General features: G+C 47.0%; 6 protein-coding genes across 6 annotated transcripts; 5 read left to right on the top strand and 1 right to left on the bottom strand.

Moving 5' to 3' along the window:
• Nucleotides 1–1,286: 1,286 nt before the first annotated feature.
• On the top strand, nucleotides 1,287–3,051 carry LHYA1_G004841 (uncharacterized protein; the record flags this gene model as incomplete). Its single annotated transcript, XM_031149796.1, has 4 exons — nucleotides 1,287–1,455; nucleotides 1,533–1,692; nucleotides 1,845–2,347; nucleotides 2,396–3,051. 4 exons carry the CDS (start codon nucleotides 1,287–1,289, stop codon nucleotides 3,049–3,051), a joined length of 1,488 nt encoding a protein of 495 aa, XP_031005687.1.
• Nucleotides 3,052–8,532: 5,481 nt separating this feature from the next.
• Nucleotides 8,533–11,872, top strand: LHYA1_G004840 (SYG1-like protein; the record flags this gene model as incomplete). The annotated part of the gene is given in 6 exon segments (XM_031149795.1): nucleotides 8,533–8,572; nucleotides 8,623–9,964; nucleotides 9,979–10,621; nucleotides 10,665–10,754; nucleotides 10,808–11,102; nucleotides 11,151–11,872. 6 exon segments carry the CDS (start codon nucleotides 8,533–8,535, stop codon nucleotides 11,870–11,872), a joined length of 3,132 nt encoding a protein of 1,043 aa, XP_031005686.1.
• Nucleotides 11,873–12,798: 926 nt separating this feature from the next.
• On the bottom strand, nucleotides 12,799–14,172 carry ubx1 (UBX domain-containing protein; the record flags this gene model as incomplete). Its single annotated transcript, XM_031149794.1, has 3 exons — nucleotides 12,799–13,540; nucleotides 13,590–14,035; nucleotides 14,101–14,172. 3 exons carry the CDS (start codon nucleotides 14,170–14,172, stop codon nucleotides 12,799–12,801), a joined length of 1,260 nt encoding a protein of 419 aa, XP_031005693.1.
• A 229-nt stretch (nucleotides 14,173–14,401) lies between these two features.
• Nucleotides 14,402–15,046, top strand: B13O8.080 (Mitochondrial import protein; the record flags this gene model as incomplete). The annotated part of the gene is made up of 2 exons (XM_031149793.1): nucleotides 14,402–14,779; nucleotides 14,930–15,046. Coding segments are annotated over 2 exons (495 nt in total), but the record flags the coding sequence as incomplete, so codon positions are not given.
• Nucleotides 15,047–15,505: 459 nt separating this feature from the next.
• OXA1L (Mitochondrial inner membrane protein) lies at nucleotides 15,506–17,174 on the top strand (the record flags this gene model as incomplete). Its single annotated transcript, XM_031149792.1, has 3 exons — nucleotides 15,506–15,595; nucleotides 15,669–16,499; nucleotides 16,557–17,174. 3 exons carry the CDS (start codon nucleotides 15,506–15,508, stop codon nucleotides 17,172–17,174), a joined length of 1,539 nt encoding a protein of 512 aa, XP_031005697.1.
• A 2,754-nt stretch (nucleotides 17,175–19,928) lies between these two features.
• On the top strand, nucleotides 19,929–20,799 carry GTT1_0 (Glutathione S-transferase; the record flags this gene model as incomplete). Its single annotated transcript, XM_031149791.1, has 2 exons — nucleotides 19,929–20,379; nucleotides 20,450–20,799. Coding segments are annotated over 2 exons (801 nt in total), but the record flags the coding sequence as incomplete, so codon positions are not given.
• Nucleotides 20,800–24,455: the final 3,656 nt, after the last annotated feature.

The raw sequence follows: 24,455 nt of genomic DNA, 5'->3' as shown, positions 1-24,455 counted from the left end.
GAGTGATGTTGTGCATTTTCACGCAAAGTAAACGACACGATAAAAGTACCGAGTACAGGTTAGATGGATATCAATCTGGGAGGTGGAGACCTAGCTCCAAGCTTCGCCTGCCAGGGACACAGATACAACGACAGGCTCGGTCACACAGAGCGTTGGCTGGAGGTGCAGCACTTCCGCCAGTATTCGATGATATCTGTCTTATTCTGAGGCACTTGGCGCCGCGGCAGCAACTTGCCCAGTGCGGTAAGAATGCCTCTATCGCGAAGACAACGGGTAGGGTGCCGCATACAAACGAGTCCGACTCCTCCGTAGTGATACTGTCTCAGAATTCCGTATCGTCCAAAGCTCGAGGAGCACGCAGCAAGGATATGACCTCCGTCTGCCTTCCCCTCCAATTTCAAGGCCAGGTACAGTATTTGCCAACCCTGCAGCCCTCCGCTTTTTGCATTCTCTAGATGACAGAGGAAGGTTGCTGGTGCCACTCATAGCACAGCTCTGACTCCAACTATGGAGCCCCCAATCACTTGTATATTCTCTCATTTGTGCGTCCGTTTATGACCTCTCCTCCACTCTGTATTCCCTATTGTGGGATTCATCCTTTGTTTCCTTTCTCTTGACCATTTTCGCCATCTCCACGTTTGTGGCCTGCCCTTCGTTTCTTGCATATACGCATACGCTCTTTTTCGACACTTCGTGGCAAGTCCGCGATACTTTTCATTTCTTTTGGGTTACATTTTTGCGCAATTTATTTCACGGAAGAAAGGCTGGGCGCGATAATAAAAAGAAGAAAGCCATCTCTATCCCCTGGCAACAGAGTTAAATAGATCAAACGGAAGGGCAACAAGAGATTGAGGTTGAGATTAAGAAAACATCGGAGAAGTAGGGCGAAAAGCAGCTAGGAATTGGAACTTGGAACTTGCCGTGGGAAATCAGGAGCGGAGTTATCGCATTTGCCTCAAACAAGAGGAATTCTCGGGCGAAAGAAGTGCTGCTAATCAACTGGCACCTGGCTCCACATTCACATTGAAGTTGTGTGAATAGCTTCGAATAGGCCGAACGAGACCGCTTTCAGAGGCAAATCACAGCAGGTCAAAATATATCCGTCGCTCAACATTCGCTTCCCTCTCAACTACCAACATCCAAACAACATCGTGAACCACTCACCCAATACAGTCCTTACGTCTGCACGCTTTCAATTGCTGAGAATTGTTATCTAGACGGCAATCTGGGGTTTCTCTCTCGCCCGCAATAGCTCTTCCAGCATCAGTTTCCCTTTCGCACTCGCTATGCGGTCTTCAACTCTCGCCTTGAAGGCGACTACCCTTCTACTCTTTGCTGCTTATGCCAATGCCTTTTGGCGCATGCCGTGTGTTGTCTCTGGTCTTGCGCGAATTGATCCTCTCAAATACTACGGAACTATCTCTGAGCATATGCATGCCATCCATGGCTCCTCCGGTGAGTCGTCCTATTCCTCATAAGATCTCCAAATTCTATAGAATTACTGTAGTCTCTGTTTCTAACTCTTCATCTAGGCTTCTCAGACTCAGCAGGTACAACGGAACTCCTGGCTGGGGAATGTACATCGTGTCAGGTTACCCAAGACAAGTCGGCATATTGGACCCCAGCTCTATACTTCCAGAATTCGGCCACCAGCGAGTTCTCTCTAGTCAATCAAGTTGGAGGCATGCTTGCGTACGTTTTCCATTGTCAAGTTCACGAGCACGTGAACCTCCCTCTCTACCATGCAATCTCATGAGCTATATCTTCTTGCGAATATTGCATCAGCCGGATTATCAATCCGGTTCGAGAGCATCCATGAGAACTACTTACTGACAGTCACTTAGGTATTATCTACTTCGCCCAAATGCCGGATCGCCCAACGTCACTGCCTTTCCACACGGATTCGAGATGATCGCTGGCGACACCAATCAACGCGAGTTCAACTACCCTGTTCCAGATGTCGACAAATCCAACTGGAATGTCGAGCCTTACAATACTCAAGAGTTCAAACGTCAAGCCGCCCTTGGATTCAACTGCCTCGACTACACCAACCCTGCCGCAACAGAAGGCTCTCTATATCGCCATTCCCTACCAGACAAGGCATATCTTGATGCCCACTGCAAGAGCGGTGTTCGATTTGAACTCATGTTCCCCAGTTGCTGGAATGGCAAGTCCACACCAGACGACAAGAAGAGCCATATGGCATACCCGAGTTTGGTAGGGGAAGGTGACTGTCCACCGGATTTTCCTATTCGCCTCAATACGCTGTTCTTCGAGACAATTTGGGATACTCATGCCTTTGCCGGAACCGATGGGCAATTCGTTATCGCAAATGGTGACCCTACTGGTAATATACTCTCCTTTGTGGACTAGCTATTGATCTAACATCCCGTAGGCAACGGCTACCACGGCGACTTCATCATGGGCTGGGACGAGCAGTTCCTCCAAGACGCCTCGAACCAATGCACCGACCTTTCAGGCAAAATCGAAGACTGCCCTCTCTTCACCATCCAGCCGTTAGGAGATTCCACGGCGTGTAATATTGCAGAATCCAACATCCCCGCCCCAATCGCCAAGGAACTCGCTGTTGGTGGTGCCACCACTTTACCCGGCAACCCACCCATCGTATACACGGGATATGCGTCAGACGGAGTAGCAGCCGCACCTTCCAGTTCCTCAGCCCCAGCTCCCGTCTCTAGTGCTCCCGCAGCCAGCACGTCGACGTCGAGTGAGCAGCCCAGTAGCAGTGTGGCAAGTGATACTCAACAAGCACCCTCTGCTCCATCCGCTGCAACGAGCAGTGTCGATCCATCTCAAAGCGCTACCGAAGCCAGCAGTACCATCGCCACAACATCACCCTCTCCAGCAGTCACCCCTGCGCCAGCAATGCAGAGTTCAGTTTCGACCCAAACCTACTTCAGCACAGAATACCAGACCAAAGGACAAGATGTCGTGGAGGTATTATGGGTAGAAGATGTAGTTACCGTGACGGCGACGGCGTTATCGGCGCGTAAGAGACATTTGCACAAGCATCGCCGAGGTGTGTTGTAGGTCTTTCTCTATAAAGAAATAACTGGCGTGAACGCACATTTGCTGGATGGGCGTCAGGGCTTGCTTGCATTTCATAGCATTTGGGCATGTAGTGATTGGTGAGAGGGGGTGTGGATAGCTGGACCTGTCCATATTGCCCGTTCTCATCATTGGCTGCTAAAATATCGATCTCGGACTCTTTGAGACATTTATTTTCCCCTTTTGCATATAAGAATAATTAAGCGTTAGACATAAAGACTTAGACCATACTATACGATGAAAGGAATTGTAGCGCCTGAAAATCCGAGTTGGAACAACTAGACTTGACAGTTTCGGGAATTCCAGCACATATATCTTTCATCCTTGATGTCTACGCTAGCACAAACAGCATTTGCAACAGAGTAAACAACAGTTTAACAGCAAGTGTCGCTGTCAAACAGTGTTTATGAATGACTATACTTAGCTAACTTGTCAAACTTGCGCAAACTGTTGATAATAAACTCCGGCCCTCCATACTATCCGACCAAACCACCACACCAAACCCAACTACTTAATCCAAAATCAGCTAAGCGCCAGCCATGAAGGCAGTAAAGCGGATCCTCAAGCTAATTACCACACCTGTTCTTAATTGCGAAGTCTATAGTGATTCGCCGCCCCTAGACTGCTTGCAACTAGAGTCCCTGCCACAGTTATTGCCAGCATCCCAAATACCAGACTCTGGCAAAAGTACTACTAAAAGCCAGATGACATTCCTAATTACGGAAAAGGTAAGACCGAGAAAGGCGGTGAAAACGACGAGGCCAGTCATATTTTACTTCAGTGGACTTCCGGTGAAGCAGAGAACTAGGACTACGGGGCCAGTGAAGACTGAGGTACTCAAGAAGAACCTGAAAGTTAGGTCAAAGGGGAAAACTAAGCCAAAGAGGGAAGTCAGAACCAAGGACGTCGTTGAGGTTAAGACGACGGGCCGTGGTAGAGTCACAATTGTCCGCAAGTGTCCTGTCTGTGACTGCGATTGCCGACATTGTGATTGCTGGCCAGTGCTATTAGGTTCAGCAATGGCATTCTCCAGGTGATGCAGTTTAGTCAAAGGATATGTACTATAGCAGACCGGAATCTTACCAAATGGGTAAACGTTTTTTTACGTCCGAGAAAGGTCCTAGGATGTTTGACTTTATGAGAGGGTAGGAGTTTGACATCCAAAATACAAGTTCTTTTTCTTAGTCTAAAAGTCTAAATGATTGAAATTACATGTGAGTAAGAAGTGATTAATATAAATTATGACTATAGCACTCCTAGTAGATTTTTAAAAGCCAGTTTGGTTTTCTTCTTATAAGTCTTCATATATATATATTATTTTATACTCTTGATAATAACTTAATAATATTTTACTACTAATATTTCCATTTGCTTTAAAATAATATATGTATTAACATAAACAAGTGTTATACACGAAAGTAATTTTAGGAGTTAATAATAGCAGAAGTAATAAGTATTATAAGTTAAACAAAAGGCTATAATAGGAAGTCATTCTCTACTTATACTATAATAATAAGAATCCTTAGCGTTTTTATCACTTTAATTATTAGAATATACGATCCGCTCTAGGATCTGCTCTAGAATCCCCTCTTAACCTTTCTAGTTATATGATTTAGCATAGCTTAGTTAATAAAGAGGTATTACCTCTTTATATCTATAATACCACCTAAATGCTAAGCATTATTAACTAGAACCAAGTCTATACTATATAGTAGAGAAGTGATCACGTTACACGTATCAATACCTGTGATACTAACACTAATGCTAGAAGAAAGACTAGAACTTATACATTATCCATCTTATACCAGAGATAGCCGCTGGGCTTCAGGCCTGGAAACCTCTTTTTTATTCAGTCAAATGCCGTAGGAAATGGGACTAGTGCTTCTCGTTGCAAATGATAATGGTTGTTTAGTGCCACATTAATATAATTTCTATGTCACATAAGTATATATAGATTGTTTATAATTTCAAGGTTTTTTTCTTATTAGGGAATTATTAGTTGCTCTAAGAACTAGCTTAGTGCTAAAGCTGCGACTCTAATGCCTGTAACCGCTCGTTGAGCCATAGCATATCCTCCTCATGCACCCGCATCGACTCAGCGAGAGCAACCTCATACTGATCGTTGAGCTCTCGTAGAGTCTCATGATGCGTCCGCAGCCACTCATCGTGCGGAAGGTGATGCTCCTCACTGATCACCCGCAGATCCTCCTCCAAAGCCTGCATCCGCTCCCCCCGCACTCGCTCGCTATGTATCATCTGCCGCAATCTCATCCGGTCGGAAGACATTTGACTCTCCTCGTCGAGCGAAACCTGCCGCGCCTGCATCTGATCGTCCAGCTCGTCCAGCTGCTCCTGCCTATAGATCAAGGGATCTCTTTCAGTTACAGGTCCGGTCCAAACAGCATAAAACAAAGTCATCCACCAGGTGGGTCGGGGCGCAAGAGGTTCTTCCTCCGGCACGCCAATACCCGCAGCTCGCTCCCAGGGTGTCAAAAGATCGAACTCCCCTCGGCACAAGGGACACACCCATAACGGGCGCCCTGAGCTCCATTGATCTGCCCAGGCCTCGATACATTGATGGCCTACAACATGCGAGCAAGGTAGCTGCATGGAGGCTTCCCCATCTGTGGAAGAAGATCCATACGCTTCTTTGCAAATTGGGCAATTCTGATCGTCGTCCGCCCCAGGAACTACCGGCGTCAGGATTTTATTCAAACGACGGATCAACTCGGCGTTTCCAAGATCTTTAAGATCTTTAAGAACGTTCTCTGATTCTACCTTGTCTATCTCATATAAGATATCGGCGATGCGAAGCTGGTAATATAGTCTATTCTGACCATCTGTCAACTCTGGTGTTTCTCTATCAAGGATGTACTCTGTGAGTTTGAACCTAATGCTATTGAGAAATAACCATTGGTCGGGTGTCAACTTACCGCAGAATTCATAAGGGTTGTATGAATCGTAGATGTGCTCCTGCTCGCCTTCTACTAGGACCCTGCCATAGAACTCATTTGGGAAAGTTTTATACTGTTGCTTTGATTGAGCAGCCAGACTGAGCAGTCGCTCTACCTTCTCTCTTACATACACGGGTAATCCATGGCGTGTAATATGCGGCACCTCGTTAGGCACAGGGCCTGGAGTTTGAGGACATAAGGGGCAGTAATTTGACTGGATGTATGTGATCGCCTCAGTCTCGGCGCCACAGGACGGGTAGTTTGGACACCGATAAGTTTTGCTCCATTGTTCAGGCTGTCCAGTGACTAAGTTAGTGGATAGGGTTGGTACCATGAGATGATGTTTACATCCACTGAAAAAGGCTCTGTATGTTCTGCACATGGCTGTTGATTTTAATGTGAAGTGATGAAAGTGTCTAATCGGAATAGCATTCCAAGGGTATATAATCACATCTTAGAATGCTTGTTTACCTGTAACTAATTAGACTGTTCTGCTTCTATTGCTTGTTTATTTGACTTCCCCGTGTACTGTCAAAGGCTTACGGTTTTCATTTTTTGTTATGCCAAGAGAGAACTGCAGAGAAACGAGCCATTATCCACCTGCGTGGGAAGACGACCAGGAACAAAGATATGAAATTTGCAAGAACGAACATTGTTAAATCTGTTTTGTCCTTTGAGAACAATGTGGGGGGAAAAGTACAAACAAAGATTATGTAATACTTGTTCATCAAAGCACTCGTGGCTTCTGGCAACAAAACTGGTAATAGCAACTTGAACTACACAACTAATAAATGCAAAGACATCTCGAAAAAAAAAAAGGAACACGCAGAACAAAATATATAAATATTGCTGCTGGAAATATCTCAGAACCTCATCTTAAGAGGATGCTGGGTAGCCTCTCGGGTGGATTTGATAAATACCTGTAGGGCTGTAGCCGGACAGTCTAGGTAGGAAGAGGAGTAGAAGGAGGACACATTACTTGCTGTAGACTTGAACTTTTCAAGTTTATATTTATTGGACTCGCGGATGATAAACGCAAAGAAAGGAAAAGGGCGATTAAAAGGCTTTCAGGGAAAGCCCAACAGAGTCGAGTCAGGAGAGAAATTGCAGCCTTGATAAAGATTAGCGAAGTTGACGAAAATAAATTTCTCTTGGCATTACTCGTAACTTCACGTGCGGTATCACCTGACTGCTGCCTTACAACCGCAGCTCCTCTTTGAGCAAAGGGGTGGGAACGCTGCCTACTGCCAAGCAGGTCTTATGATATCAAGTGACATTCGCGATTCACGTCCAAATAGCGAGACGTGTATTTAAAGAACGCAACAGCCCCCAGGAGCTTGAAAGGAAGAAGTACTTCCATCTCTTTAAACATTAATCGCGCCGTGGTTGATTCGGCTTCTCGTACATCTTTCCAGCAAACAGAATGTCTTTATTCATCGACTTATTCATCGACTTGCCCCTTGAGATCCACCACATGATCCTCGAAAAGTGCTCTCGCAACGACAAAGTTTGTCTTAGACTAGCTTCGAAGCGCCTCTTTGCATTGATTCCCGAGATCAGTCCTGACCCTGATGTCAACCAGACAGACAGTCAAAACATTCCTCTCACTCAACCTGACAATCATCATCTCTGCGGCAAAACAATCTCTATGCACGAAAACCGAGAAAGGCAGCTCCACCGCTATCAATGCCACTACCTTTCGAAAGCAGAAGACCAGCGCCGCAAAGTGCTCCAAGAAGGAGGGGATCCCTCAGGGATTATCGCCGAGGTCCAGCAAAACTTTGGTAGCCCTGGAATTCGGACTTGCAAAGTGAGGGCATATAAAGATCATTGCGAATGCTTCAATAAGCCGCTGTGGAAGAGATTGGAGGGATGGGTCAGAGATGGGAAGGGGCGCGATTTTCGGTATTGTTCGCAGTGCGATACGTTTACCAAGAGAATGCCGGGACATAGGGGACGGTGCTATCATGGTCGTGGGAAGCCGAGGCGTCAGAGACATGAATTTTGGACATACAAGAAGGGTGGCGGCGGATATCGTTGGAAAGAAAAGAAGGAGACTTGGATATACGCAAAGTAGGAGTAAGGTCCGTATATGATGACCATATAATAAAGATTCAATACCACTTGGGCTGTAGATTCATGCGACGCTGGGCGGAAAGAAAGATGAACGGGGATAGAATGGCATGGATAAGGAGATTGTGATATTCCTCGCGCAAGTAGTCCCTCCAGTCAGCCGTACAGTATAAATGCGAGCCCAACCAACCCGCACGCACCAAAAACGTGCCTGTGCTGTGCAAAACCTCCTCGCCTCGCCCAATACATTATGTCGGTTCCCGCTGGCCTTAGCTCACATTACAGTAACTAATGATTGCCGTGAATATTCTCTCTCCTCTATCTGCCCATATTCGATAAATTGCCCTGTCCATTTCTCTGAACCATATTCCCTCCCATGAATTTATAACGCACCGCACAGCACAGCTCGCAAGGCTAGTTCTTAGCCTTGTTCGTCATGAAGTTTGCCAAAGAACTAGAACAGGACCTCGTCCCAGGTAACACGGCTTCATCTGTGTACCAATTACTACAGCTAATTTACCCCCAGAATGGCGCGTCAAATACATGGACTACAAAGCGGGCAAGAAACATGTCAAAGCCGTCGCTCGAGCCACGAATCGAATCAACGCTACGCCTCGACCACGTCCTTCAGACCAGATACCTCGAACCACAAGCTTATATGGAGCTACATCGCCTGCTACTGCCAGGACTAAACGTTCTTCCACCCTTCGCAGAGCCGAGGGCCAAGATGGTGAGCCCAGCGAGCGTCTACATACAACCCCAGCCGCTCTAGGGGCAGATACTCGAGATTCGGAAGGACCGACCAAAGACCCCTTTGCAGCGTTGAGAAAGACCCCTCCGGCGCCAATCCCAAAAGCCAAACCTCCTCCTAGTTCACCCAAGAAACAAACTCTACATTATGGCAGCTTTGGCAGCTTTGTTCCGACTCCTGCAGCGAAACCAAGGCCAAACCCTTTCGAACTCCCCGAGCCCGCAATATCTACTGACACTCCTGTGGAGAGTACAACCCCAGAAAATGAACTTGAGAATCCTCCGCAACCTACCCGAAGCACTTCAATGACTGTAGCGCAAGGTGCATATCAAGTTGGGCCCATAACCCCGCCCCCTCGAAGCTCCACGTTCGCATCTCTTCGAGACCGAGTACCACAAACGTATAACGTGAGAGCATCGGTGCGTCGAATGTTTTCTATAGATGGACATGGAAGTCCTGCAACAAGAATTGAATCACATAGATCAGATGTGGATATGGCGGTACTGGATCAAGTGAGGGCCAAACAGAAGGGCTTCTTCAAATTCATGGACAAAGAATTGGATAAAGTCGAGAGCTTTTATAAATCGAAAGAAGATGAAGCCGGTCAAAGATTAAGTACTCTACGTGAGCAATTGCACGAGATGAGGAATCGCAGAATCGAGGAGGTTATGCTAGCACAACAGGCGAAAGCTACGCGGAAGGAGGACGAGCGAGCTCTATTCAATTTTAGCAGCTCAAGATCAAACGTCCAGTCTAGAGATGGAGATGGAAGTCCACCAACTTCACAGGACCATCTGAAAGCCTTTCTCGACCCTTTAGACAGATTTATCGGGGAAGCAAAAGCAAAGGCTTTCGGACCTCACCCAGGATCGAATTCGAAAGCTCTGCAAAACATGATGGATTCGCCTGAGCTACGAGCTAAGAACCAGACAGAGCCATCCCGAACTATGGACCAGAATCGCGACTATATCCGACGTCCTCACTATTCTGATGAGGTCCCATATCGAACGGCAAAACGAAAGCTCAAGCTTGCGCTACAAGAATTCTATCGCGGCATGGAGCTGCTCAAGTCATACGCTCTGCTTAATCGCACAGCGTTCCGTAAAATTAACAAAAAGTACGACAAGGCAGTCAATGCGCATCCCCCCTCAGATTCATGTCTGAGAAAGTCAACAAAGCATGGTTTGTCAATAGTGATGTTCTAGATGGTTATATCCATGCAGTTGAAGACTTATACGCCAGATATTTCGAGCGTGGTAACCACAAGATCGCGACAGGAAAACTAAGGAGCTCTTCCGGGCGACCAAAGGACCAGTCTCGTAGTGCCTTTCAAAATGGCATACTGATCGGAACTGGCGCTGTATTTTCTATCCAAGGTGTCATCTATGGGCGTGATCTATTGCGCCACCAAGACCCCACCGTAGTAATCCAGACCAGCTATTTATTGCAAATCTATGCTGGATACTTTCTTGCTCTCTATCTATTCTGCTGGTTCTGTCTAGACTGCAGTATCTGGACACGCCACAAGATCAATTACGCCTTCGTCTTCGAATTTGATCCTCGGCACAACTTGGACTGGAGAGAGTTGGCCGAATTCCCTTCATTTCTTATACTTCTCCTTGGATTATTTGTTTGGGTCAACTTTTCTCGTTATGGAGCGCCTGAAATGTACATATATTATCCGGTGATCTTGATCTTTGTCACCTTAGTTATCATATTCTTTCCTGGACCGTACATATTCCATCGGAGTCGGAAGTGGTTTGTTTACTCGCATGTAAGTTCCCTATTCATCGACCAGACCTTGCTGACATATTTAGTGGCGTTTGCTTCTAGCCGGACTATACCCTGTGGAGTTTCGGGACTTTTTCCTAGGAGACATGTATTGCTCTCTAACATATTTCATGAGTGTAAATATAATCTGCTCCCACTCGAATCTGATCCTCCATCTAACATCTTATAGAATATAGAACTTTTCTTCTGCTTGTATGCACATCATTGGAACAATCCAGGCCAATGTAATTCAACACATTCCCGACTACTTGGTTTCTTCTCGGCACTTCCTGGCATATGGCGAGCATTGCAATGCTTAAGACGTTACTACGACACACAGAACTTCTTCCCCCATCTGGTGAATTGTGGAAAGTACGGGATGACTATATTATACTATGTCACGTTATCTATGTACCGTATCAATCATAGCAAGAGCCACTTAATAGTGTTTTCAACATTCGCCGCTGTCAACGCTTGTTATTGCTGTAAGTTCTTAAACTGCCTGCTCTAATACCTCTACTCACACCACCTAGCTATATGGGATCTCCTCATGGATTGGTCACTCCTCCAACCCAACGCTTCAAAACGCTTCCTCCGTGACGTCCGCGGCTTCAAGAGCTCGTGGTGGTACTACGGCGCCATGATCCTCGACCCAATCCTCCGCTTCAATTGGATCTTCTACTCGATCTATACCCACAACCTCCAACACAGTACCGTCGTCTCCTTCCTCGTCGCCCTCTCCGAGGTCACACGCCGAGGTATGTGGACGCTCTTCCGCGTCGAAAACGAACATTGCTCCAACGTCGCGCGCTTCAAAGCCTCGCGCGACGTCCCCCTCCCTTATTCCGTACCAACAGAGTCAGAGGAGGATTTCGAACGCCAGGGATCACACACGGCCGAGGGGCAGCCGGTACAAGTCTCACCCGCTCTCGAGAGGCACAGAAGCTATGCCAGCGGCGCGCTGGAAGCGCAAGAGCAGGACGGCGAGTTCAGATACAGAGCCCCTAGTAGGACGTTCACGCGTGTCATCGCAGACGCACATACACAGGACTTTGAGAAGAAGCGGAAGCCCGGCGTAGGAGATGGTGATAAAGCTGGTAACAGGCTGCGTGATGTGGTGAATCACGACGCACGGGCGGGGAGTAGCGATGATGAGGATGACGAGGATGCGAGTGATGAGCAGGATATTCTTGATGCGGAGCAGTTGTTGAGGGAGAGGAGGGCGTCGAGGCCTGATGAGGGAAGGGATAGATAGGTGTGACGGTGCTGGGAGCTATAGAATTGTTTGAAATATTCCCTTTATTTGCATAGGCGCAAATCCTCTAATGTCATGTCTTCCCCGGACTCCGATATGACCAAATTCACATCTGGTACACATCGGTTTCTTTACTCCAATCAACAATGACTTCCATACAAGCCCGTGTTCAGACTGGGCGTGCGACGCACCTCACCACACCCTCCGTAAAATCCGAGAGTATCTACGATACAATTCCGGGTTCCTTGGATATATCCTAGCAGGTGGAAATAATCACATGATCCCAGGGCATCCCAGATACTTCACATGCTTGCTTGTCAAAATTCCTATTTTTTAAGACTAATCAAGACCTTGAGCCCCTTTGTCAACCCTTTAAGCCTTTGTACAGTACTAGCTTTGAGACACTCTAGAAATGTTATATTTCTTTACTTATTTTTTTTCAATTTGCATACAATCAAGCGGCGCTTCTTGCCCCCTTAATTGGGCAATTCGATTTTCCGTAATAGAAGATACTTGTACTTCGTTAGTTGGAGTGAGAATCAGTATGAACGAAGGATATAACAGTAAATGCTATTACTAGTAGTAATATACGTAGTAGAACCCAACTGCCACTAGATATAGATTTCGGGGGAAATAATTGACAATAACGAGTGAAACTCAACAAACTCCAAGGAACATGTACCCGACGAGTGGAAATGCAATCGCATAGTATCTCATTCAGAATAAGCCAGCTACGAATATGATCACGAATTGACTTTTGTATTTGAAAAGCCCGAACGTCTATCACTTCTAAAATCTCGAGACCGGTATGTATAAAACCCATATATCCACCCCGACGCCTAAAATCAAGCTCACAAATGCCATACGTTCTTTCATTGCCATGATATCAGCCGCAAGTACCTCTAAGCTCAATCCATAGCATATCATTAGGTCCACTTCTGAACCGCCGTTCCACCCCTTTTAAACTCCGCAACATCTCCCAACGCCAAGCTCTTATCAGTATGATCCTTGCTCGGGAAAGTCGTAGCCAGAACCCATGGTCTCACGTTGGAGTCTGAAGTAGCGCGGCTGATAAACTCGTAGACGTCGCCGATTGTTTGGGTGGTATTAAAGCGCGCGGGGAGACGGCTGCCGTTGGCGAGTTGAATTCGGAGGGAGACGGTGGGTACCGAGGTGTCGATTTCGGGTTCGGGGACGGAGCTGCTGGTCGATGCAACTGCCGCTGGAGCTGGGGTAGAGGTCGTAGTGGTAGATGAAGAGGCTCCTGGGGTGGGGCTGCCTAATCGTTGTCCTCCGCCAGAGAATGGCTTGTAGACTTTGGGTTGGGGCTTGTAGTTTTCTTCGTGCTTTATGAGCTGGACATCGACTGGTTGTTCTGTTGCGACTCCCATTAGGTGAACAGGAGCGCGGCCTTGGCGGATCATTTGTAGTTCGGCGGCATTTTGGGGGTCGTCGAAGCGGCGGAGCTCGCCATCTTCAATGCTGAAACCATCCTCCCAGAGATGTAGAACCCGTGTTTGGACTGGGCCTGGGTCTCGTGCCCGAGGTCGAGGATCGGGAATTGTTTGGGAAGGGGTATCGTCGCCACCGAGGGTTTGGCCTGAGCCACGGAAGCGAGAGGTAGAGGCAGATGAAGAGGGTTCTCCGCCCCCAGGTCTCTGAGAATTTCTGTTTCATATTAGCATTTACTAGAAGGCTGGGTGGAAGTAAAGCTTACGTTCTAGCCTTCTTCAGGATGTCATTCACAACCTTTCTGGGATCATTTCTATTATTGGGGTCCTGAACAGCCAAACCTGACTTCTCGCCTCCAGCGAATAAATCTCTTGGCTGCTCAGATGGCTTGAAATCCTCATCATCAGAGTCATCGTCATCATCGTGTGCGTGGCCATGGCCTCCGCCGCCTGAAGATTGACCTATTGATCCCAGTGTTGCAATACCTCCTCTCTTTGGTGGAGCAGCAGATCTCGAGCTTGAACCAACAGTGGGAATTGATGCTGGTGCAGGTCTGCCGTCCAAAGTTCGGGGGCCCGTATATGCTTCAGCCTCTTGTGGATCTTCCTCCCCGCCTTCTTGTGCTCCCGCAATACCTTCTTCATGAGCAGTGAAGTACTCAGCAACCGCACCTGACAAATCCCACCTGTTTGCTTCCAGGTATTGCTGGGCCTATTGAACATTGTGTTAGCAGGTCAGGAAAAAGCTATGTTGAAATATGAGAAGCTTGAACATACATCTGTAGCTGAAGCACTGGTTACGGCGCAGAACTCAGTAATGAGCTCGTTATGGCTGTTGTTTTCCGCCATAGTGGCGATGCTTAGCTGTACAAGTTACGGACGTACTGATTTGATGGCGTGTATGCTTTATTCGTAACGTTGAGTCTGTCGGTGTTGGTGGTGTTTTGGTAATAATTATATGTTCATGAAGGAAGGCAGAGGCAGCTCTTGGAACGTACCCCTCGCCAAGCTTCCGCGCCGATCAAGCTGCCGAGCGGAATTTCCCGCCAATACAGTACCGGTACTAAAGTCAATACAGTATCAACAGCTTCAAGATCTCAACCGCGGTCTTGCAAAACTACAAACACTTCACATTCGAGGACGTATATCTGTTTACCTTCAACAAAGTTTCCAGACTCCCATCATGTCTACCGATAACCCTTTGACCGAATCCTCAATGACCATTCCTTCCGACTCCGAGAGGTATTCCAGCAACGATAATGACGATCTTTCTCCTTCTCCGCCATCTTCCTCCAGCTCCCCACCAATGATATTGTATACACCGCCTACAATCTGGGGGCTTCTACGAGGTGCAGCGATCAATCTATTTCTGCCATTCGTCAATGGGCTCATGTTGGGATTCGGGGAGCTCTTTGCACACGAGGCAGCATTTAGGTTAGGATGGGGAGGCACAAAGGTAAGGACTACTATTATTTCCACACTTGAAGGATAGTTCTACGTTGTGTTTTTGTGGTCTCACTGTATCTATTGGAGTTGCAAAGAATGCCATCTAAAAACTGTTGAGGAACGCGTTCGGCAGTGGCATCTAGCTAACACAGACTCTTAGGTTTTCCCTAATGGACGGACATCACATTCAGTTGGACCAGGTATCGAGATTCGAGATGATCCTTTTGAGCGGAGGAAAAGAGATGGGCAGTTGGATGACTTGACAAGCATGGAATGAGCAACTGGGCAGATGAAGGGATATAAAAATTATACAAAACCGGAGTTTGGGAATTGTAAAACATAGGTAGAGGTACGGACTTTCTACTTGGGGTCTGGAAAGAAAAACATAATATCCAGGCAAACATACATGAATGGTTGTAGGCATAAGGTAGAAATGTATGAAGAACTCCACCCAAAAACTCGGCATCTACACTATCTACCCTACCTATGCTTTGTAGTGAGACTAGAATAATTTAACTTCTGATATTCTCATCGTTGCTTACCTGTAATATACAATGTAGTCCACTCGTAAAAAGGCTTGAGTTTCCTCAGGCCCCCATGAATGTATTAATTTATGCATCCTTCTTATGACGCTAGTAAAAGTTATGCATTAAGGTCGCGATTATGCAAGTTCGAATATTTTGCGACTCGTCTCGTCTCTCGTCCGCCCAGCTTTTGAATCGTAAACCACGACAAAATGTTACCTAGCAGAGGTCTTCGCTGGTCCGGTCAGGCCATTGGCATAGGTAGACGAAGATTAGACCTATTTCCTGCTTCTACTAGACAAGTAATCCTCCCAGACTCCCAGTACTTTCAATGAATTAGCATAGACAGATGCTGACCTGACCTGATCTCTGTAGTTCTCTTCAACTGTACAACGAAATGCGCCCATTAGAGGCAGTCCACTCCTTTCCTACAACTGTCCTTCGCTGGGTAGAATATCCTCAAAATCCCAATTATCGACGACAAATATTTTAATGCGAAATGGTGCTGCTGTCCGCTTTGCTTCCAGCGCCCCTCTCTCTGCATCTGCAATCCCCGCGACCTCTACAACTACAAATACCCCAACAGACGCTGCGGGCGCCTCAGCTTCTTCCTTGGACTCTGTTACGCCCACTTCTCTCGATGACTTCTCTGCCGGATATGCCGCCGAATCCCTCGCCGATGTGCCCCATTACCTGGGGTATTTCAAAGATCTCGGGTTGGACTATGGATGGGGTCCCACAGCTGGAATGGAATGGGTGCTTGAACATGTCCATGTATTGGCAGGGACTCCATGGTGGGTATCAATTGCAATAACATCGGTACTGGTGCGCATAGCTCTCTTCAAGCTGTATGTTAACGCGGCCGACAATGGCGCCAGAATGGCAGCAACTGCTCCCTTGACCGCACCGATCACGGCAAAGATGAAAGATGCTCAGGCAAGAGGCGATAATACGGCGGTGTTCCAGCATTACTCCGAAATCAGCGCAATACAGAAGAAAGCTGGAGCTTCCATCATGAAACAATTCGTGCCTGCAATTGGAGGAATCGCTACCTTTGGTATTTTCAAGTTTCTGAGGGCAGCGTCTGCTCTCCCAGTCCCTAGTATGGAAACAGGCGGTATTCTTTGGTTTGAGAATCTTACTATTCCTGATCCCTACTTTTTGATTCCATTGGCTACAGCAGGTATGGTGCATTGGCTTATACGCGTAAGCATTTTGTCCTCCCGCTTGCTGCCATTGCAAGAATTCTGACAGTCGTAACAGAAAGGTGGTGAGACAGGTGTCAGCACCCTTTCCCCCGGGATGTTGAATGCTATGATGTGGGGTATCCCCACCATCTCTCTCCTCTTCACCTGGTGGCTCCCAGCGTCCGTTCAACTATCATTTTTTGTCACGGGCCTACTATCCTTCACCCAAGTAACCATGATGCGACAACCGTGGTTCAGACAATACTTCAAAATGGTCCCACTTCCAGAAAGCGGTTCCAAAGGCCCATCATTGTCTGCCTACAAAGGCACCATAAAGCGCTTAGAAAGCCCTGTTCTCACCCAAGAAGAGCTCAATGCCCGCTTCCAAAGCAGCAGCTCTTCTTTCCCTCGACAACCAGAAGCTCCTAAAAGCGCTTTGAAGAAAATGATGAACGTGGCCTTGAAGCCTCTTGAGCCAGTCAAGGCCGCTATGGCGCCGACAATTACTAGCGCGAGGAATATGCAAAACGATCAAAATAAGAAAAGAGGCAAGAAGGATGCGCAGAAGTATGAGGAGAAGAGGAGCGAAGAGGTCAGGAGGGAGAGGGAGGCAAGAGCCGAAGGAGAACGACATCGTCGAGCTCTAAGGAGAGAAAACAAGGAAGCTCTAAGGAGACAAAATAAGGAGAATTAATATTTTGCAACGGTTATTGCATCATAATGTAGAATATTGTAACAAGGTCACAGCATAAAAGAATGGCCTCATCAATCTCCGCTGAGGCAATCATAACTGATTCTTTATCTTAGTGTAATGTTTGATTATAGTTTTTTGGCTCAGTTTTTGTTATTCATGGGTTTCTCTGTCTTGCCTGGCTTTCCTATAATTCAAAAAGCAGTTATTATTGTTCTGTCTATTTCTCTGCATGTCGCCAGAAGCTAGCATCTCAGATGAGAGGCCGCTGAAGCCGCAAGTAAGCTGAACTTCCAGTCGGATTTGAAGGCCTCCCAAAGCAAGTCCCTTTACTTCGCATTGAACTCGAGATCCCTCCACGTGATAGCTGCGAAGCGGCCTCACTAACCCGCCAATCCCACGTTCTTCTCATATTGCACCGTGGGAAAATAAAAGGCCCACCATCTTTTTCAGAGGCCTCCAGTCGATTCTTTGCCCTCTGCTGCTGAAGTATAGGTATAAAGAAAGCGAAATCTATTTCCAGGCCAGATTATCGAAGTACGTTCATATCACATTACAATCCAATTCAACCCAACTTACCACAACACTACTGTATCCATCACACACTCGAAACATCCCTCTCTGTACTCAAAATGCCTTCTTCAAGGACCCAGAACTTTGGACACCGTTCCCATTCTAACAAGTATGGTTTCTCCGCTTCTCGCTTTTACTACACATTCACTTATCAACTATGTTCTCAGATCCCATAGATCTACCACGTCGTCCTCAACTGAGGCGACAAGTTCTTCTTCAAGGCAGAAGTCACATACTGAAGCTACGACGTATGATGATCTCGCTGATGGGACGGATGATGGCGCTGTGGATGGAGACACGACGGTTACGGGGGGTCAGGAATATGACTTGCGAGGCGTTGGGAGTCAGTTTGATGGTCATGGTTATGGGTACGGAAGCGGGAGTGCAAGTGGGAGTTGAAGGAGGGTGCTTTTATTAGTTTTGCTTCTTTTAAACTGTCGATGGAGTGGAGTAGAGGCAATGGATCGGAACTAGATCATTCAGATTTCAGTATTCGACATTCTTACTCTCGCGAAAGCGGGAAAGATGGTAAAGGTGTTTCAAGTGAGGTACTTGGTGTTGATATTCGTGAATGTCTGAACACATCTGAGAGATTTAAGTCTTCCTCGAGTGAGTAGTTAGCCTCCACCACCATGCTTTGAACTAACAGTGAGTATCACGTGTATGATTTACACGTGATTATTGGCACTGATGGGGGCCTCCTCCCCTTTTTGGCGCCACGCATCTTACACTGCATTCTCCTTTCCACCCCAATATGCAGTTTTTCTCAAAGGGGACCTCTGAGTCGTGCGCTTATATCGGTTATGTTTAGATTTTGTTTATGATCTTGCCTTTCACTTTTGCCTGATGGGCCATGGTCGGCCTCTTTCCTCCTTGACCGTGCAACTGGGCGGCCTCCCCCACTGCGTAAATCGTTTTCGCAGAATACGCAGTGTAACAATAACGGGTCAAACAGGTCGAAATTTCCTGTGGCTGTCTTGAAGCTCGCTAGTTCTGTCCAGATTCCTTGATTGCGGAGGCCACCCATCTGCTCAGCCTTGTTTCGGGAATCTCATATTGATATATACCCCTGTATTTGCTGTTTTTTTTTTTCTACTCTAAAGGAGATTATCAAAAGGCCGCCAGCCAGCATCGCTGTACACGGTGTTCCAAAAGCTTTCCACGCCGTTGTGACCTCAAGTACGTTGGATGCATATGATCCCAATTGCTGATAGAACATGTTGACGACACCTTGTAGCAAACACGTCAAAACACATAATCACCAATTCAACTGTACCCTACCGGCCTGTGGTAGAAGCTTCGCATTAAAGAAGGAACTTCAACGACATATCGATACAGATCACGACAAAGACGCCTGTTTCGACTGTACAGTCCAGGGCTGCGAGGAGATTCTTTCGAGAATTGACAGCAGGAGAAGGCATTTTAGGGAGATACATGGGCCTCGATGAAGCTCCAAAATAAAGTTGAAAACAGAAAACTCGAAAAACACTAATAAAATAGCAAAAGTCAAAAGAATTTGACTCCACATCACTTCTTCAGCTCACTCCGCAAGTACTCCTTTTGTTCATGTCGGCCAGTTGATCCCTTAAGGAGGTGTTGAAAAAGTAGGTAGTTGTCCATGCAGTGAGATTCACTCATCCGGATCAGGAGGACAATTATTAACGAAAGAGCTCGTATTCGGTCACCCAATTAGGAATAGAGTCTAGAGTAAGCATACTACGCGGCTGAATGTTCCTCGTCTCGTGAGACTTCGTCCGAGGTAATTGTCCAAGATAGGTCGCGGAATTTCGTTCGACTTCGTTCAAGATTCTCGCGAGCCCATCCAACATACAAACGGGAGTTTTCGAGTCCACACAATTCGATCTTCGCAGGCGTAAATAATTTAGGGTTGTTTAATGGCTTTTTACATTAATCGGAATCGGACGTTCGGTGTTCTATATATATGATTAATCCCTCGGAATTCAGTAACATATTAATGACCGCGGCGTGAGTCGGTGTAGGAACGAGGCACGTACTGGCTGATATAAGCACGTACTAGATGGTATAAAGTTCAACAAACTTCCAGTATTCGATACTAAAGAATCACCCCTTATTCCCTGTGCTTGAAAAATCACTGTGCAACCTCGTTTTTACAAAGCTTGCTCCATTTTCCTTCAGTAAATTTCTAGAGATGACTTCAATAGCGCAAGCTCGGCCAGGCCCCAAGATAACCGTTCATTGGCACGTTCCCTTCAATCTCTCAGCATGGATATATCTAACACGCCGTATAGGCTAGAAAGCTCTCGCGCCCAACGTCTTCTCGTGCTTCTGGAGGAACTAAACCTCAAGCACGAAATCAAGACATACAAGCGAAACAAAGATGGACTCGCTCCGGAATCCCTGAAGAAGATCCATCCCCTAGGCAAGTCCCCTGCCGTAGAGATTGAGCTTCCAGGCCAGACACCATTTATTCTCGCTGAATCTGGCGCCATCTTCGAGTATCTATGCAAGCACTTCGGGGAGCATTTAATCCCAGATAAAGGTGCTGATGGAGAGAAGGGTATTGAGTCTGAGGAGTTTAGGAGGAATCAATACTTCATGCATTATGCTGAAGGGAGTTTAATGAGTCTTCTTGCGATTGCTGCTGTTATGTTGAGTACGTTTTCAAACCTAGATTGCGCCGAAATTCCGTAAGAATTTAGAATTACACATGCTTACACCCTCAGACATAAAAAAGGCGCCCGTCCCTTTCTTCATCAAGCCCATCACGCGCATGATCACCAGCAAAATCGACGAGGCTTTCCTGAAGCCCAACTTCGAAACACATTTCGAGTTCTTGGAGGGTCAACTCAAGACATCGCCGCATGGAGGATCTTATCTCTGCGGGAAGCAAGTTACGGAGGCTGATTTCCTTATGATGTTTCCAATTGAGATTGGTAAATCGTGGGGTGCGTTGACACCGATGAAGTTCCCGAAGTTGTGTGGATATTTGGATCTAATGGAAGGGCGCGAGTCGTATAAAGCTGCGGAAAGGAAGGTTGTTGAGATCGAGGGAAGTTTCAAACCGGTGTTTTGAGACTAGGAATATTTGGTGCTGCTCTGGAAATTTGGATTGATGTAAAAATTTCAGGGAGAAATGAGGCCCCTCTCAACTCACACTTGTCATAACTGTCATTCAACTCACTAAGAGATCAAATTCATCCATAGAGAACCTTGTGATTCATTAATGGCAGTATTTTCTGGGAAGGAGCAGTGAACTTGCAACGTCTTCTTTAAAGGTCCCAAATCGCAATCAGGTATTTTGGTGAATCCGGTCGCAGGGGTTGGAGTTCGCTTTCCCCATAGCCCCTATTGCCTTAGCGAGACTTAGCCTAAAAGTGGGTGGATATGGGTGGGTGCTTCTACTTGAGCCTCAGACTAAGATATAAAACCATGCACGGTTTCTCGTATTGAATCAAAACAGCGTGACAGATATTTAAAGTTCCGAGGCGTTCATTCCTCTGGGGATATGAAGATGGGTGAAGCTAGGAGGTCGACGGTGAATATATAATCCGTGCATCAACTGGCCACCGGAGTACATGTTTTCTTCCTACCTTCCTCTCGGTCGCTTCCTTCTACACTTGCATTTTCCTTCGCCAGTAGACCCTCCATAATCGAGTAAGTACTCTGAAGATAGAAGAGCGATACCTTTAAGCTTCTAAATTATATAAATGTTGATGTTTTTTGGCGGGATTTCCGCAACTAACGAGTCGAGGGGTCGAGGAATTATTTCGGTGCAATGCTAAATGTACATTCCTGAAACATGGTGCGGAGTACCCTCCGTGGGGAATAGTACATAATATGTATGGGTAGGAATGTTTAAACATTTTAACATTCCAGTCCCAAATTGGGGGTTGTTTTCTTTCTTATTCATACTGTGTGCCTCTTTCGAGCTTCATGTTGCACCTTTGCGTTCACATCCCAATCCGAAAACCTCGCGAGGACGATTTTATAGATGCTACGAAACCCTAGAATAGTTCTAGATCTAGATCATCGGATTCGGTTTCCACAATCAATGACCTGAGGGCGACTGGCCAGTGGTCACCCCTTTCTGCGACGATACACGACTTACGGATGGTCCGGAGAGATAGTCCCACCAGCTGGGAATTGCGTACAGGATATTAGGATGCCGCTCCTCGAACTTCTGCTCAGAAGACATGTAGTGTCAAGACGCTATTTAGAGTCCGGTGTTTTGTCTATTGGAGATATTGTGGGAATCGCCATTGGAGGGTTTCTTATGCTGCTGATTGTTCTCACATTGATTGGGGTCCACTATGCAAGAAGCAATCATAGGCGGAGACGAACTTCTCAAGCAGTTCAGGTCAACGAGGAAGAGATTGATACCAAGTCGGCTTTAAAATCTACTTGCCCCCTTGATGGCTGCATACCACGAAGGTCTCAATGCAATCAGTTCCTCGCCCACCGTGATGGCGTCGTATGCCGCGATTGCGTTGAGGCGAATCCCATTCAGCATCCTCCGATGGCCAAGCCGAAGAACCTGTCGGATCCGAAGCGTTTCTTTCGAATATCCGGGTTGAGAGACTCTTGGCCCTTGGGTTCCGGTATTTCTCTAGGTTTCCTCCCATCGCAAAACACGATGATTTTGAACCAAGTTGCACCTCCCGGATACATGGTGGTTCCGCCCGAGAATAGATGGCCCCGAAGATCATCGTCTAAGTCGGCACAAAACAAAATCCTTGTCCAGTTTCCAGATTCGGGTATCAGGTTGGACTCAACAGAGTCGAATTCGAAGGCCATATCGTCAAGACCCCATATCCAGCGTCGACCAACATCCGAGTCTCAACTTTCAACTATTTTGCGATCAACCTCGCAACGGTTGAAAGGCACCCAAAGGGATTCTCTTACGAGCACTATGGGTACATTTAGACAGCTCCCGGGGTGGCCTCCATCGCAAGATCTACCAGACCTACCCCGGATGGAGCGACGAGAGTGCCGCGAAAGCCCCAAAGAAGCAAATGATGCGGGATCTGATAGCAGCTCTATCTACGAATCGTATCTAGAGACTTCGCCATGTTTTGGCAAGCGGGCTTCCAAGAAATCTTACCTTGCTACGTCAAATCGTGGCAGGTCACCGACGCCGTCTGCTGGTTCAGATGACAGTCTTTGCGGGAACCAGACACCAGATCTAGTCATTCCAGCCCAGCTTAGTTCACCAAGTAAACGGGATGGGCGGCACGAACGAAGACATCGAATGAGTATTTCTCAGGGCAGCAATGATCCTGGAGCCATGATTCGCAAGAACAGCCGAGCTTCTATTGGGATTCTTGGGACTCGAGAGTCAATCGAGGACCAGGAAGTGATTTCCAAGTTGCATCGAATTTCGTTATCCAGCGACCCATTTGTTTCCAGTGTGAAGAGTTCCAAGCCTGTATTCCCGAAGACCCCGATTCTGGATCCTCGACCTCTTTACGTCAGAAAAGCGACATTTGGACAGGAAGCAATAACAACAACTGAAAGACCTTCGGGTTATACTTCACCACCTCTACAAGATGTTTCAGGAAATTCCCAAAGCCCTCTCAGAAGACATGAATCAATGGAAACTGCTATGAACAATAGCCCTGACCACAACCCGTTTCAATGGTCTCCACAAGAAGCCATGCAGACTCGTGCTGCAACGACAAACCCCAAACGGAACGAAGCTCGGCGAAAAGGCCATAAGAGGTCTAGTTTAATTAGGATGTCTAATCTTCCACGTCCCCAAAGTATAATTAGTAACAATCCTGTTCTTGAAGAGCCAGAAGACGAAATTTCCTCGCCCACACCTTCTCTTGTATCTAAGGCTCCAGTGAGAAGATTCGAGCCAATCAAAAGCGCGAGGCCAATGTCATTACAATCTCTCAAGTCGAATCGACGACTCGGCTTCCAGCCTCCAACATCCGCGACGTTTAACCCTTCACTTAGAGTTCTGAATATGACATCGCGGTCAATGGACAATTCCCCAACTTTGGGAGAGGTTGACAATCCAAATGTATATTCACCCACTCTTTCGGTCTGTAACTACTATACCGAAGCTCCCGATAGCGAGAATGAATTTTTCCAGGCAAGGAGCCCTTCCGTGGAAGCGATTAAAGCTCGGAGACGTGGACGTAATTGCTCGGCAGACTTAACCCGTGATGTTGGGAGACTAATTTCCTTCCTACCACTACCCGACGAAACCACAGATACCCCAGGATCATTACCAAGTCAGCCCCCCAATCGACCTCTACCATGCATAACGTCGTCAGCAGGCCTCCAGCCTTCAAGAATGTCCAGTCCTGCCCCTCCTGTCCTTACAATGTCAATCCCAGGGCACCTCACAGGACCGCGTCCCGAACCCGGAAAACAAACGCGAGATGTGAATTCTCCAGGACCTCGAGACTCGCTCGAAACAACCGTCGGCATGCTGCGTCGCATGAACTCAGAAATATCCCAATGCTCTCACTACAGTCTAGGCTCAGCCGCAAACGAAGACGGCAGTCCAAGCCTACCAGCTCACATGGCCCATCTGAGCAACAATGACCTCGCAGAGGGAGAGCGCGGCAGAAGCAGAGGCTCCAAACATTATCTGTCCGTAGGGAACTCCCCGTCCAAAACCCGTCGGCGGGCAGAGAAGCGTGATTCGCATCGCATTTATAAAGAGCGGCGGCTAAGGAGGATGAACGAGACGCTGAACTCGGAACAATTGGACCTGAC

The sequence above is a fragment of the Lachnellula hyalina genome (genome assembly GCF_007821495.1).
Source record: "Lachnellula hyalina strain CBS 185.66 chromosome Unknown contig00059, whole genome shotgun sequence".
Classification (NCBI taxonomy): Eukaryota; Fungi; Ascomycota; class Leotiomycetes; order Helotiales; family Lachnaceae; genus Lachnellula; species Lachnellula hyalina.
The sequence above is the reverse complement of the archived record's forward strand: the minus strand, read 5'-3'. Positions and strand labels throughout refer to the sequence as shown.